General features: G+C 46.1%; 1 protein-coding gene across 7 annotated transcripts in view; it reads right to left on the bottom strand.

Annotated features, from left to right (window-relative positions):
* The window catches only part of RGS9 (regulator of G protein signaling 9), a 224586-nt gene that overhangs the window by 84161 nt on the left and 124563 nt on the right, over positions 1 to 15862 (bottom strand). For all 7 annotated transcript variants that reach the window (XR_011025387.1, XM_068264027.1, XM_068264028.1 and 4 more), the window contains 7 exons: positions 10493 to 10543; positions 7964 to 8070; positions 6875 to 6926; positions 6686 to 6744; positions 5094 to 5170; positions 2668 to 2749; positions 2508 to 2570 (listed from right to left, as the gene is read on the bottom strand). Coding sequence is in view for 6 of the 7 variants with exons in the window: in XM_068264027.1 (XP_068120128.1) it covers positions 2508 to 2570; positions 2668 to 2749; positions 5094 to 5170; positions 6686 to 6744; positions 6875 to 6926; positions 7964 to 8070; positions 10493 to 10543 (491 nt within the window). In the remaining variant the exon portion in view is untranslated. The remainder of the gene's footprint in view (positions 1 to 2507; positions 2571 to 2667; positions 2750 to 5093; positions 5171 to 6685; positions 6745 to 6874; positions 6927 to 7963; positions 8071 to 10492; positions 10544 to 15862) is intronic.

Raw genomic sequence — 15862 nt, 5'->3', positions numbered from 1 at the left:
GGGGAAGAATCACTTGTGTGCTGAGTTGTGTGGCCCTGCAGCAAGGCCTTAAAGCTGCAGTGGCCTATTTAGTAAAAAAAATTACCTGGCCACTAGTGTGTGTGTGTGTGTGTGGGGGGGGGGGGGGGGGGTTAACACTGCGGTCCTTGAAGTAAACCAGAGACGAAGCACACTCCTGTATTTTACCATGTATATCAGTGGGAGCATTAGAGAAAACACCTACCCTGCTCTGTTACATTCTTCACTGCTCAGCCTGCTTGTTACCAGCCCTGATAAAATCCCAGACAGGGCATTCAGTCTGGCTTTGTTCAGGAATCATTATAGCTGAGTCATTATATCAGAGCCAGAAAGGGGCAGATGTGGGCTTGAAAAAACATCAGAGAAGACAGACTCTGCTATAATGATTCCTGAGCAAAGCCAGACTGAATGCTCAGCCGGGGATTTTATCAGGGCTGATAACAAGTAGGCTGAGCAGTGAAGGATGAAGCAGAGAGCAGGGTAGGTGTTTTCTCTAATGTTCCCACTGATATATATGGTGAAATACATGAGTGTGCCTCTTCGCAGGTTCATGTTAAGTGGTTAATACCACAGTCTTTTAAGCTATAAAACAAAGCATGACCCTTTGAACTTTCCTACAGTAAAACCTTATCTCAAGCGGTCTTTCATTGTTTCTTGGCTGTTTTAGTGCTTCAGGTCTATTTCTTAGCTGTGCTATACCTATTCATTATCTCATCCGTTTATCTTCGCATCAGGTTTGCTTTAAGTTGTTTCTTTTCCAAGCTTAACTATCACAGTTTGTCTAACCTTTCATAGTTCATAATGCATACATGTAAAAACGGCGCCAGGGGTCAACCGCTAGTACAGTGATGGCTAACCGTGGCACTCCAGCTGTCCCACAAGTCCCATGAGGCATTGCAATACTCTGACAGCTCTAAGCATAACTTAGGGAGGCAGAGGCATGATGGGATTTGTAGTTTTGTCACAGCTGGAGTGCCAAGGTTAGCCATTACTGCCGCTAGTAGAATGTAACTGAGATTAGTGATATTCTACTACTGAATTCCAATATTTTACAATGGTTAAACCTAACCCTACCCTCACATAGAACCTTCCCCTCTACCGATCCCTAACCCTAAGAACCCCCCCATGGTGATCCCTAAGACCCCCTTGTGGTTCCGAACCTTAAACCTCCCCTAGTGGTGCCTAACCTTAAGACCCTCCCTGATAGTGCCTAGCCCTAACCGCCCCCTGGTGGTACCTAACCTCTTTCCTCCCCCTCTAGCTGAAAGCCGTGATGTGCGGCAAACAAGGTAAATTTCGGTGCCTACAGGCGCCAATTAGCGGTAAGCATTGCCAACATCAGTGCCCGGGATTCGGCAGGTGCCCAGGATTTTATTTGGCGCTGATATTTGCAATCATTACCAATAATCGGCACCTGCAGGTGCCAAAATGTACCTTGTTTGCCATTTATCACGGACATAATAAAAGCAGTGATTTGTGGCAAAGAAGGTAAATTTTGGCGCCTGAAGGTGCCCAATAGCAGTCGCCGCGCACCCAAATTTCCTTTCTTTGCTGCCAGTTGTGGCTTTTTATAACAGGCACGTGTGGCAGCACAATTTTTGTTTCAAAGGTCTCCTGCACCATTTCTTCCTGCTTTGGTTTGGAACACTGTCCATCTCTTGAATTCATTTAGCTGCCTGTGTTTCGTCCCGCTCGTAACATTTTAACGCCATTGCTGTAGTGCTGTGCCCACAACTCCAGATGTGGCCTCACAAATTATTTATACGCAGGCAGTAGTTGACTAGCATCACTATTTTTCCCCGTTTTCTGCATCCCAGAATCTTATTTGCTTTGGCTGCTGCTGCTGTCGCTTCCTGGCATGGAGTACGGTTGCTTAACCTGCAGATATCACAGGTCAAATGTTTCTACAACTAAACATGAAGGCGTACATGTGAAACAAGCTGTGCTGCCTCTGGTGGTGAATACTGGACTCTTGTCAGAAAACAGAACAAGTGACTACAGCAGCTCAGCAGAAATAGGTCTTCTTACATTTTGCAAAGAAAAAAAAAATTCCTGCTGCAGGAGTTCATTTTTAATGAGCTCCAAGCTCACAGGCTCCTCCTCCTCACAGGCTGTCAGCAGGAAGGCGTGTCATCTCCAGGAAAAGCCGCATGTCCCTCCCCCTGCAACTCACATCACTGCAGGTAGATGGGCATTGACTGAAGGAGGTAGGAGAGGGAGGAGCTCACCAGCTGTGAACTTCTACACCAGGTTTGTTAGTTTTTTTTAATTTTGAAAAATTGCAAAAGTTTTTACGTACAATTTATTTTGGTCCGTAAACACAGAATGCATTGTTGATAGATGCTTTGAAGAAAAATACACCTTAAAAGCATTACTCAATCCTCTGCTCCTCTCGGTGAGTAAATGACCCCTAGAAAAAGATCACGATTGCCGGTTCTGAGGCATAGAAGGCCTAGTGAAAAGGAGTCACCCCGGTCTTACCTGTTTACCTTGACGGCGTTGGGGTCACTGGCTCTGTCCATCCCATAGTCCAGCACGTCCACCATTCCCGGCTGGAAAACAAAGGGGCAGGTTTAATGTCTGCAACCTTATTGGAGGAAGCAGGGAGAGGGGATCATACACAGAATATGGAGGGAAATCCTTACTCACCGGGGGCCGATGCACCAACCAATACGCCTTCTCTTGGCAGTCCAGCACCACCCGGTCTGACTTTTTACGCTCCTTCCCAGCTCTGAAATGACGAAACATTACATTTTACAAGGCATCTATAAGGACAGAAAACTAAACTCAATCAAAGATGCAACCTTTAGGGCGGCCATCTAGATTCACACTGTCATGGCCTGACCCGGTCTCCCATACTCACTGGTACTGTACAAGAGACGGTTACCACAGACACAGCAGAGAAAGGGTTACTGCAACCCCCATGGCCTGACCCCGCCTTCCATACTCACTGGTACTGTATATTAGACGATTACCACAGACACAGCAGAGAAAGGGTTACTGCAGCCCTATGGCCTGACCCACCCTCCCATACTCACTGGTACTGTACAGGGAACTGTTACCTCAGACGTAGCAGAGATAAGGGTTACTGCGGCCCCTATGGCCTGACCCGGTCTCCCATACTCACTTGTACTGTACAGGAGACAGTTACCACAGACACAGCAGAGACAGGGTTACTGCGGCCCCTATGACCTGACCCCGGCCTCCCATACTCGCTTGTACTGTACATTAGACGGTTACCACAGACACAGCAGAGAAAGTGTTACTGTGGCCCCATGGCCTGACCCCGCCTCCCATACTCACTGGTACTGTACAAGACACGGTTACCAGAGACACAGCAGAGAAAGGGTAAGGGCCCTTTTACACTTAAAGGATACCCGAACTGACATGTGACATGATGAGATAGACATGTATATGTACAGTGCCTACCACACAAATAACTAAGCTGTGTTCCTTTTTTTCTTTCTCTGCCTGAAAGAGTTATGTATCAGGTATCTAAGTGGCTGACTCAGTCCTGAATCACACAGGAAGTGACTACAGCGTGACCCTCATTGATAAGAAATTCCAACTATAAAACACTTTCCTAGAAGAAAATGGCTTCTGAGAGCAAGAAAGAAGTAAAAAAAGGGGAATTTATTATCAGTGAGAGTCATACTTTAGTCACTTCCTGTCTGAGTCAGGACTGAGTCAGCCACTTACATACCTGATATTTAACTATTTCAGGCAGAGAAAGAAAAAAAGGAACACAGCATAGTTATTTGTGTGCTAGGCACTGTACAAACACATGTCTATCTCATCATGTCCCATGTCATTTCGGGTATCCTTTAAAGAGAACCTGAACTGAAAATAAAAAGTCAAAATAACCATACACCGGTCATACTTACTGCCTGTGTAGTCTACTCCTCAATCTCTTTCTCCTCTACTGCGTCCCATTTGTCCACTGTGATCAATAGAATTCTCCATTCTCCATTTTAAAAATGGCCATTACCCCATAACTGCTTCCTGGTCAGCACACTGTTAAAGGGAAGGTTCAAGCAAAATAAAAAAACGAGTTTCACTTACCTGGGGCTTCTACCAGCCCCATGCAGCCATCCTGTGCCCTCGTAGTCACTCACTGCTGCTCCAGTCCCCCGCTAGCAGCTTGCCGACCTCGGAGGTCGACGGGCCGCATTGCGTATATTTTTACACATTCCTGCTAGTTCAGGAACATTAACACATACATTTTTACGCATTACTGGTTCAATGCATAAAAATGTACGCATTGAACCAGTAACGCGTAAAATGTATATATTAATGTTCCTGCACTAGTCGGAATGCGTAAAAATGTACGCAATGCGGCCCGCCGACCTCCGAGGTCGGCAAGCTGCCAGCGGGGGACCGGAGCAGCAGTGAGTGACTACGAGGGCACAGGATGGCTGCATGGGGCTCGTAGAAGCCCCAGGTAAGTGAAACTCATTTTTTTATTTTGCTTGGACATTCCCTTTAAAACTGTAATATCGCCCACTTGAGCCATAGGGAAACATGGACGTTACCTTGCACATTCAGTTGTAACTGACAGCTGCTGATATATAACTGACGGCAACTGGTATGTTTCAGTTCTGACAAAATATTGTCAGAACTGGAAGGGATCACTGTAAGAAAAAAATGGTGAGCTTCTGAGAGGAACTGACGGTGAGGTTAGTATGTAATCTTCATTTGCAGCTACGTCATGTGTTTATTTTAAAAATTTCTACTTGCTTCAGGTTCCCTTTAATCAGTTGCTCTCAGTTCTAACTGAAAGAAAACGGATTTTCAAAGTAGTGCTCATGTTTTCCTATGGCACCTTTCACACTTAACGCGTTTTAACTGAAATCTTTTTCACAATGCACTGCTATGGAAGAACTAACGCATACCAACGCACACTAATGTGTACTAACGCGCACCAACTGATTAAGTGTAAATGGGCCCTTACTGTGGCCCCATGGCCAGACTTGGCCTCCTATACTCACTGGTACTGTACAAGTAACAGTTACCGTAGAAACAGCAGAGAAAGGGTTACCATGGCCCCATGGCCTGATCCGGTCTCCCATACTTACTTGTACTGCTCTTTCGCTTGCATGACGACAAAATCCCATTTGTGGTTAATTTTCTTATTCAAATTGCTGTAGTTTTCCTGGAACGGGAAGAGGAAAGGAACACTAATGAGCTCTTAAGAAAATTAGCATAAATTATGAAGCGCACTGAGAGACGTCTGCTAGAGATATGCCACTGCCAGCCAGAAAATGAGGGAGGACTACAATGACTTCTGTATCTCTGTATTTGGCGAGGGGGTGGGAGGGAAGGAGTGTGAGACGGTCCAGGAGGACCACAGAGCGAGAGATGACCCAGAAATCAGACACTTCGGAGAAGTAGATACATCCGTGCAACTTATTGGTAGGTAGCTTTCCAAACCATCTCAATACAGATCATCAGGGGGGGGGGGTTTGTAAAGCTGGCCTTGCACTTATAGAATGCTGCCCAATGTAGCAAAACAGGCAATTCCTGATAGAATCGATTCAGAGAGAAATCTACAGTATTCCTACCACTCATATTACATACATTTACTGTAGATTCCAGCAGGGAATCCATTGAAGATCGACTGACCCGCAGCGGTGCGCTGTTTGATACAGCATAACGCTATGGCTTATTGACTGAATAGTGCCCCTACTCTGCCCTCTATCAACCCCTATCGATTCCGTCTGATCAATACTTTTGATTTTCAGCCAAATGGGTATTTATGGGTACCTTAAAGCTCTGTACACCAGGGCTGTGGAGTCGGAGGCGAGGAGTCGGAGCAATTTTGGGTCGATTCCCTGCCATTGTCCGTCGGCGGGAATCGAGCTGGCGAAGGGTCGAGCGGCTTGATCGGGCCAGCTGAATATTATCAGCTGGCCGAATCAGCTGGTCGATACACGGTACACAAACGTACCGTGTGTCCCCAGCATTAGAGGGGTTGCACAACTCAATCAGCTGTCATTCCTCTATTGTGTTTGAAGCAGAGAGAAATAAGAAAAGAGGATACATGGCAGTGACTCAGTGACTGCAAATTAAATAACTAGAGATTAAGGTGTTGGGGGCCGAGGGGCGCGTCTTTGTCTAATAGCTATCAGTGTATGACGGCTGGGGTGGGAGGGATGGAGGGGCGCACTTTGGTGTCTCAGCCTTGGGTGTTGGAGGACCTTGTCCCGGCTCTGAGACGGAGTTGGAGTCAGATGATTTTTGTACAGACTCCACAGCCCCGCTGTACACATACTAGAGTGTGATCATCGGAAACAATCAATGGGTCCACCGATAATAGTTTTTAAAAAAAATGCCCCAACAATGGTAAAAGACAGTGATTACCAAGTGATAACTAAAGATTGGTCCATCCGAAGTACTTCTGCTAAATTTCGCACTTCCGATAATCTGAACGGCAAACCGTCATTGAACCGTCACTGAATTTAAATATACGCCAACATCGTTCGCTCGTGGCTAAGCTTTGGGAATTGCTTGTTTTTCATTGACCCCAGTCTGTCGTGTGTGCAGAACTTTAGACAGCTATATATCTGTAAAGTCGTGCAATCTTGGGTAGTCAGTCAATCTAGTCAAACAGATTCAGATTGGGGGTTGGGGGGGGGGGGGGGGGGGATTGAGGAGGGGAGATTCTCACCTTCTCGTACTCCTCCAGGATTCCTTTCTTTCTAATGTTCTTCTTTGCCAGGTAAATTGCTGCAATTTAAACACAGTAATCAGGTTGGCAAACAGAAGCTGACAGTACAAGAACCACTGGTAGAAGCCTCCATAATTCACACCAATTACAGTGCCCACCGTATTATACGCTGGCTGACACAATACTCACCGTAATCTGTGTCTTCTGCCGGCCACTGCTGCGTCGGCCAAAAATATGGAGTCTGAAACAAGAGACAGGTCATCAGAAATACCACGAGTGTCACAACGCCCCCCGCAGGTGTGTCCTGCTGCCCATCTGTATCTCACACTCATGGAGACCAATCACGCGACACACGGTGTTTGTCTGTACTGAGCTTAATATGCACATAAAAGGCTCTGAGGGCCATGCAGGTGATAGGGGAATTTACAACAACCCATCATACCAGGTGGCACCCAACTTACCTGCAATATGCAATCTAAAAAAATCATCCACAACCTGCACCTCATTTGCATCCCTTCCCTCATCCTTTACCAACATACAGTCCAAATTTATCCACAACCCGCACCACATCCCCATTCTTTATCATCTACACCACCCTCCACACACTTATCCTCCATCGTCTCCAAGTTTACTTTCCAGTTACACTTTAATGTCCCCACCCTGTACACCTCTACACCCCACATCTTCACATTCACTTACTTTATCACAACCGACACCTGATCTCCATTCACAGCCTAGAAACCCTCTTCCCTCCAGCACTCATATTTACCCCCATCCTGTACCAATCTTTATATTGCCCCACATCCACTACTCCTCTATAATTTACAACACGCACCTCACCTTCACCCGCTTACATGTGACAGTTTTTTTTACTTGCCGGCCATTTTCACCCCTTCTAATAACATGCACATGTCATGTGTTCAACTCATGACCTGCAACCCACCTGCACATTATAACTAACATCCAACTTTCATGCCATGATGCAACCCATCCGCACTATAAAACCCCAACAACTTCTTTTACTCACCAGACACCCCATTTTCAACCCCATTCCCTGCCATAACCATTCATCCCCTCACAACCTACATTCCCACCCTCTTATTCACAATGGGCCTTATTTTCAATAGAAGATTGTCGGCTCTTCTGAACTTTATCACTTTTGAGGCCACCTACATTGAGCACCTAAATGCGCAACTGGTACCAAAGGAGATAAAAAATTACCCCTCAACAAACATCCTTTCTCTCCCCTCAACCATCACCGGAACCCCACCAGCAAACCTGGAAGCGGTAGAGGCTGTTGTCTGGTTTCAGGATGAGGTTGGTGGGCTCTTGTAGTGGGTAAATGTAACCGCATTTCACCATTAGGTTGCCTAGATGTTGCCCCTCTGCAGAGAGAAAACAAGATGCTGTGGAAACATACATAGGAATAAGGGTCAGGAAAACAATGGACTAAGGAGTGGCGGCAGGGGAAAAGACAGGGACAGAAGGGCAGGGAGACACAGTACAGGAGTAATAAAGGTGGGAAAACAAAAACATGGACAGAAGATGGGGACAGAAGGGAAGAAAATTGAGGATGGAGATAGTAGAGGGGCATGGAAACAGAGTACTAAGAGGAGGACAGGAGGACAGAGGGACTGAGGACAGAGGCAAAGACAAGCCGAGAAAGAGGATGGGGAGCAGAAAGCAGGAAGATAAACAGAGGATGGGAAACATAAGAACAGCAGGAAACATGAAATCAGAGAACGTGGACGAAAAGAGAAAAAAAAATGTATGAACAAAGTACAGGAAAATAGAGGACAGATGATAGAAAAAGGGCGAGGACGGGGAAAGCCCCCCTCCCCAAAGGATGAGGACAGGGGAATGGTAGGAAAAGAGCAGAACGGGAAGAGAGGATGGTAGGTAGTGATAGAAAGTGAAATAAAGAATGGTGGGTGGAGAAGGGTAGAGCATGGAAGACTGGAGAAGGGTAGAGGATGGAAGACTGGAGAAGGGTAGAGGATGGAAGACTGGAGAAGGGTAGAGGATGGTGGTTGGAGTAGGGTAGAGGATGGTGAGTAGAGCATGGTGGGTGGAGAAGGGTAGAGCATGGTGGCTGGAGAAGGGTAGAGCATGGTGGCTGGAGAAGGGTAGAGCATGGTGGGTGGAGAAGGGTAGAGTATGGAAGACTAGAGAAGGGTAGAGGATAGTGGGTAGAATGGGGTGAAGGATAGTGGGTGAAATAGGGGAGAGGATGGTGGGTGGAGAAGGGTAGAGAATGGTGGGTGGAGAATAGTGGGTAAAGGATGGTGGGTAGAATGGGTTGAAGGATGGTGGGTAGAATGGGTTGAAGGATGGTGGGTAGAATGGGTTGAAGGATGGTGGGTAGAATGGGTTGAAGGATGGTGGGTAGAGGATGGTGGGTAGAGGATGGTGGGTAGAGGAGGATAGAGGATGATGTGTGGAGAAGGGTAGAGGATGGTGGGTAAATGATGGTGGGTGGAGAAGGGTAGAGGATGGTGGGTAGAGGATGGTGGGTAGAGGATGGTGGGTAGAGGATGGTGGGTAGAGGATGGTGGGTAGAGGATGGTGGGTAGAGGATGGTGGGTAGAGGATGGTGGGTGGAGAAGGGTAGAGGATGGTGGGTGGAGAAGGGTAGAGGATGGTGGGTGGAGAAGGGTAGAGGATGGTGGGTGGAGAAGGGTAGAGGATGGTGGACAGACAAAGCATGGACAAAAAAATGGGTAGAAGACAGAAGAAGGGCAGATGAAGGCGGGCAGAAGGCGGCTGGGTTCAGAAGATACTATCTTTAGCTGTGGATAAAATCCTCATCTGTAAAATGTAACAGCTAACCTGAGAGGTGTCCTTGACCCCTTCCTTGGACTGTGGGTAACAATAAAGGGGTCTAAGGGACAGGACAGAACAAATTGAGGTACAGTAAAAGGACAGGAGGGGTTTTGGAAAAGACTATACAGACAAAAGAATATTGGTTACAGTCAGTGGAGAGAGACAGTTGTGGTATAAACTAAAGGAAAGGTAGGTTTGGGGGGTAATGTAGAGAGACGTCCAAGCTGTGGCCATACAGCTCAGTCAGAGACAGAAAACACATTTATAAAAGTTCCCTGCTGTTCTGTCACTGAGTGGAAATCGTGGCGGAGAGGAAGGAAGGCAGCGCTGTACTTTGCATATACACGACAATTGCTCCGGCATACAGCCAGACGTCCTCTGTACAGTGCCAATGTTACACAACATGGTACAGCAGCTCAGAGAATGCTGCCTAATGAACAGACATGCTGAGATTTCACACTGTGCCTCTTTCATTGCTACAGCTGTCAATCAAAGATCCTGGAGGTGGCAGAGTTACAGAATTACACGCCAACTCGGTTACAGTCAGCACAACCAATTCCTTCCTCTCGTCTACACTGATATGACAAGGCAAAAACGACTTGCAGTAACAACGGTGACAATTCAGAGCGATTGCTGAATCTGACAGATCAAACGCTCTCTGCCAGCTTTTACTATGTGGGGTTATCAGCAGAGTTATTAGGAAGAATACACGTGACATCTGACAAGAGGCCGCTAATAAGAATGTGCAGAAAGGGAGAGGCTCAAATACCACCCAAATCAGCCCAGACTCTGCAAGACCCTCACTTGTGCTACTGGGAGGAGCCCCAGCCTCTGATCACATGATGTCATCTCTCCAATAGGTGGCAAGGTACCCATAATGCTCAGGGATGCAAAGTGCCTAGGCACAAGCCACTGCTCATCACACTGAGATAACAGTTAGTTCTCGAGTAACTAGGCTGGATGTGATTGGCACGGTGGACTCACCTTCATCTGTGATCTGCAGCCTCTGTATGATCCACTCCAGAATATCGTGACCTGAAAGAAAAACAGATGGGATTACTGTCATCAATAATGGTGGGGAACAGAACCTGGGGAAACACATCTAGCAGCTGATCTAGGAAATAAACTCTTCCCGTGAGTGGCCGGCATAAACCTGATCATTTACCACAATTCCGGATTGTCCAATCTTACCACTTACATGAGTGCTTTCCTATACAATCTGTTCCAAGTATTATGAATCTGCTGGGCCTTTAACACAAAGATGCAGTAAGATTGTACAATCAAGACTGCACGGTGTATGGACATTTAAAGAGATGACAGATGACAAATCGTGTACCATATTTAACAAAAGTACAGCAGCAGAGGTAAGACTGCACTTTTTGGACGGACAATCTGGATTCACTGCTGATCATCAGTGAAAGATAGATTTAAAAAAAGGATCTGTTTCACAATGCCACTCTAGATATACAGTACATACACACACATGCATATAAATGCACAGCGGCGGCACTTCCATAGAGGAAAAGGGGCAGTTGCCTCAGGGCTCCAGAGCCTGTAGGGGCCCTCCAAGGTCTCCCCCCCCCCAACTGTACTCCCCAGGGGCCTGCAATGGAGCCAAGGTACTGACAGAGAAGGCAGCCCACCAGGACAGGGGAGATACTACTGTAACCCGCTTTATCCGGTAGCACCAGGCACTCAGATAAGTGGAATCCACCAGACACTGACTCAGCTAAAATGATTAAAGATTTATTCGTGACCTAACAGTGGTCACTGTAGAAAGGAATCAGTTATCAACATACACTTTCCTTGCACATCAAAGGTCAAATAATACAATCTTCTGGTCTTCACTGCTGGTGCACCGGTAAAAGCTGCGGAAGGAAACGGTTAGTTACACAGAAATTATAGTGAGCTACAATAGGTACCGATGTTGGGCGTGGGCTGGGAAAAGGGCTGGTCTACTGAGCAAATCAGTCTAGTACCTAATCAGTTCCTTGCTACAAGTTGAATCTATATTGCTCAGCAAAACCCTGGGGGAAACTTGTAACACTTCGCAATATGGTATTAAATATATGACAGTTCATTGGTTGGTCCAATCAGGACATTAACCTTGCTCCAAGATTTTGTAGACTCTTTAGGTAATATTTGTAGCACTCAATACACTTTACTCAAGACACCTCCCCTCTGGATTGGGCTCCTCAAAATAACAAACAAAATAAAAAAGATAAAGAAAACAATCAAAAGGGGTTAAAGTAAAATAAAATATAAAGTGACCGATGCACCCCTCTATACCCTCAACACCTTCCTACTACAATAAGACTCTGCTTAAGTGCACTTCATTGGTAAAGCTGAATGAACTCTGAAATAGAGTTGAGGCAAAACTTGTAATCCAAATCGGTTAACTCTGTATCTCGATCAGGTATCACCTGATTGCTCCTGCAGCACACTTTAACCATTTTACCCCCACAGGTATGGATATCTCCGTCCCTTTTTCCATCCTTTCACCCCCAGGAACGGAGATATCCGCACCTCCCGCCGCTGCCCGCGCTCCCTTGTACGCGTGCTCCCGCTTGTGGAGATATATTGAGGTGCTGATGATATTAAGGATAACAGGAACATATTCTTTCATTTTTTTTTTTGCCAGAAGGGAGCAGGTTACCTTGAGTTGCTTGGGGCAAGGAAATGGGTGATTGTCTTGACCATATGAGGTGCTTTGAGTCTGTATGCAGTTCCTCTGAGAGTGCTAATGGGATTATCTGCCTGGCTTTTGAATTTAGGAGACGGCCCATTGTCTCAATACACAAAGCAAGAGGCCCAGAGCCTGGAGACTAACACAGGAATGTTTGAAATGTACATGACAGGCTATTAGAAATGGGTGAAGTCCTGTTGATACCATTTTTTACCTGTGGAAATTAAATCATTAGTGGAGGTGCAAAACTATACCCTGTAAATGACATCTAATAAAACGGAGACAGGAAAAAGCCTTAATCAAGTTTTCACCTGGAGTTAAAAGACTCACTTCACAATCTTTGATGTATAGACTTTTACCTGGAAATGGAATATGTCTGAGATTTAATTAAAACCTAGTTCCTCCCCTCCCCAAGGAAGTTGCAGCCTCCAGGCGTAGCTCAGAGTATAAAAAGCAGAGGCAAATGCCTAGTGACCATCTGCTCTGGGAGTTAGCGCATAGCTAGAGTCGATCTCGACTTCCGGTCGAACAAGCGGCATGCTCCTGCCGACAACGTTGAGACCTTCAAGTTGGTAACGTTTTTTTAATCCCCATTTTTATTTTACGCAAATATCCGTGTGTGTTATCTTTGTAACTTTTATCTTGTAACTATTTTTACTTTGTTTTTTGTAATCTTTTTGTATATATTAAGTTCTGCATTGTTCTATGTTTTTCTAGAATATTAAATTATTATTTAATAAGTTTGACTTCTGCCGTACTAAACTAACACTCATAGCCTAGAAGAGACTGAAGTGTAACCGTGTATAAGTTCATGCCTAATTGTACGCTTGAGCAACACTACCGTATGAAATTGTAATTGCATTGTGTGTGGGGGCGTTTGTCATACGTTGGCCTAAGCGCGCAGCTGACCCAACGTACGAACAACGCCAGTGCGAGTAGCGACAGCAGAGTGGCTAACAGTATCGTTCGGAACGACTGTTAGTGGGTCTTTGCTTCACGACAGTGTAAGGTTGCAACTGTGTGTGTGTGTGGGTGTGTGGCGTTCCCGTATTTGGCCTAAGCGCAAAGCTGACCCAAATACGAAAACGCGGAGTGCGCGCTGAGTGCGCGCTGAGGACTCGACAGCAGAGTGGAAGTGTCTAGCGAACCGCTAGTGGTGGCAGTGAGAGGTGTTCTGAGGGGTCCCAGCCTTGTTTTAGCTTGACTAAGGCTGCTTCCCCTCTCAATCTGGTCAAACCCGCAGTCGGGAACCGTATACGCAGGCGTGCCGCGGGCCGGTTCCTGACACCGCTTGCTTGTGCGCGCGCTCCCGCGCTCGTGCACGCCGCCGCCCGCTCGCCCGGAGATCAATGAATGGGCAAAACCTTTCCCATTCGTTGATCTAAGCCCCCGCAATGATCAGCTGCTTCAATGAGAAGCAGCGCGATTATCGTGAAAAAAAACGTTTCCCAGCCTTTTTAACTTCCTGCAAGCGTACTTCCTGTACGCTTGCAGGTCGCATAAACAAAAATTTACTGTGGCCATCTTGTGGCCAAACAGTAAAACTACACCCTAATGCATTTTTCATATACAAACACATTAGTTTTACACTAAAAATTAACTCATTACATACCACACTCCCCAATTTTTTATTTTTTGTAATTAAAAAAAAAATTACAATAAAAAAAAAATACATAAATAGTTACCTTAGGGACTGAACTTATTAAATATTTATGTCAAGAGGGTATAACACTGTTACTTTATAAACTATGGGCTTGTAATTAGGGATGGACGCAAAACTGAAAAAATGTACTTTTATTTCCAAATAAAATATTGGCGCCAAACATTGAGATAGGGACATAATTTATAATAAAATAATTCTTGGCATAATGTCCCACCTAAAGAAAGTCTATTTGGTGGCGAAAAAAACAAGATATAGTTCATTTCATTGTGATAAGTAATGATAAAGTTATAGACGAATTAATGGAAGGAGCGCTGAAAGGTGAAAATTGCTCAGGTGCTCAAGGGGTAAAACCCCTCAGTGGTGAAGTGGTTAATATCATAAGATGCAATGTGGCTCCTCTTCCACTCTTCCACTGTAATGCCGACAGGTTCACTTTAAATAGATCACTCCTGTTAACTCTGCAGAACACATCAACTGAAGAACTTGTAACTTGCAACTCAACTCTTGACTCGAAACGGACTGGACAGGGACAAGGTCTCTTTATCAACCAGACCTTAATGCTGGCGGGGGCTGTGTCAGCTATGCGGGTACTTTAGGGAGGCTTACTACTGTCTATCAGCAGCAGCTAGGCCTGAACATGCAATGTACTTATTATTAGCTTCTCTTAGCACAATGTCGCTGGGTGTGGAAGGCTCTCACACTAACAGTCTCTAGTAACACCACTTTAAAACACACTCTGTGGTTTGAAGTTAGCCCGCAGGCCTGTACTCATCTGTCTGTGGCCTCTGGTATGGCTTGGGTCTGGGCAAGGTCCGCCTCCTCTAGCCTCCGGTCACTGTCCAGCCTGCTGCCGCTGTCCTTACTGCTCTGCGCTGGTATCTCCTATGGCCACCGGGTCCCTTCTCATTGTCCAGGCGACTGCTATACAATACAATACAATAACATTTCTATAGTGCTTTTCTCCCATAGGACTCAAAGCGCTTAGGCTCTCTCAGATTCAGTAATTGGTAGTAGGATGAAGAATTCACGCACTGCTACGGCCTCTCTGTGTCACCTCCTGCCCGCTCCGCACCACCAGCTCCTGGCGTAAGTCCTTCTCCTTCCTCGCTCTTGCACGCTCTCTCTGGTCTCAGCCTGTTCCCTCTGGCTACACCCTGGTCTCTCCGCCCCCTTGAGCCTGCTCAGTAACCCTCTGACTGGCCACGCAAGGTTTCTGGAAAGTTCCAGCACATTCCCCTTATTTGCATATTGAATCCTTGGTAACAGTCTATGCGACCTTGCTGACACTTACTCTCCCTCCCATGCGCCTATTTGGTTTGGTTCCATAGGCCGAGATACTCAGTGCTGCCATCTTGTGGCCATTTTACAAAAGGCAAATTTGTAATAATATTTTCTAACCTTCTTTTGGGGGTTACACTACTCTGCTGAAGACATTCTGGAAAATCGTGGAATTTTGCCTGGGATTTGGGGGGGGGTTTAAATTCAGCGTTCTGCCGCAGGGATGCAGCGTTTTAGCTATGCTGATATTGCTGGAGTTAAATAAAAAGAGGCATTTTTGAAGGCTTCAGACTCTCTTTAAGTAATACCAGTTGCCTGGCCATCCTGTGGATCCTCTGCCTCTAATGCTTTTAGCCATAGACCCTGAATAAACATGCAATAGATCAGGTGTTTCTGGTGTGACTCAGACGCTACTGCAGTCAAAGAGATCAGCAGGGCTGCCAGGCAACTGGTATAGTTTAAACAAAAATAAATATGGCAGCCTTCATATGCCTCTAGTTACAGTTGCAGTTTTTAGCCTTTGCAGTGAGGATGAAGTGATATTGGAGGTGAAGCAGCAGCTGGCAGCTATTTCCTATCGCTGCTCTGGTGCTGATAGAAAGTGAAGCGTCTCCGCAGGGGGTTGTTATCCAGCCTCGTGGAATCAGCCGCAGTGTCCTGTGCAAGGCGGAGGTGAAATGTCACATCGTGTAATTGTCAGCGGGACTCAGAGTCTGCCCCTCCCCTC

This window comes from Hyperolius riggenbachi, chromosome 12 (genome assembly GCF_040937935.1).
Source record: "Hyperolius riggenbachi isolate aHypRig1 chromosome 12, aHypRig1.pri, whole genome shotgun sequence".
Classification (NCBI taxonomy): domain Eukaryota; kingdom Metazoa; phylum Chordata; class Amphibia; order Anura; family Hyperoliidae; genus Hyperolius; species Hyperolius riggenbachi.
The sequence above is the reverse complement of the archived record's forward strand: the minus strand, read 5'-3'. Positions and strand labels throughout refer to the sequence as shown.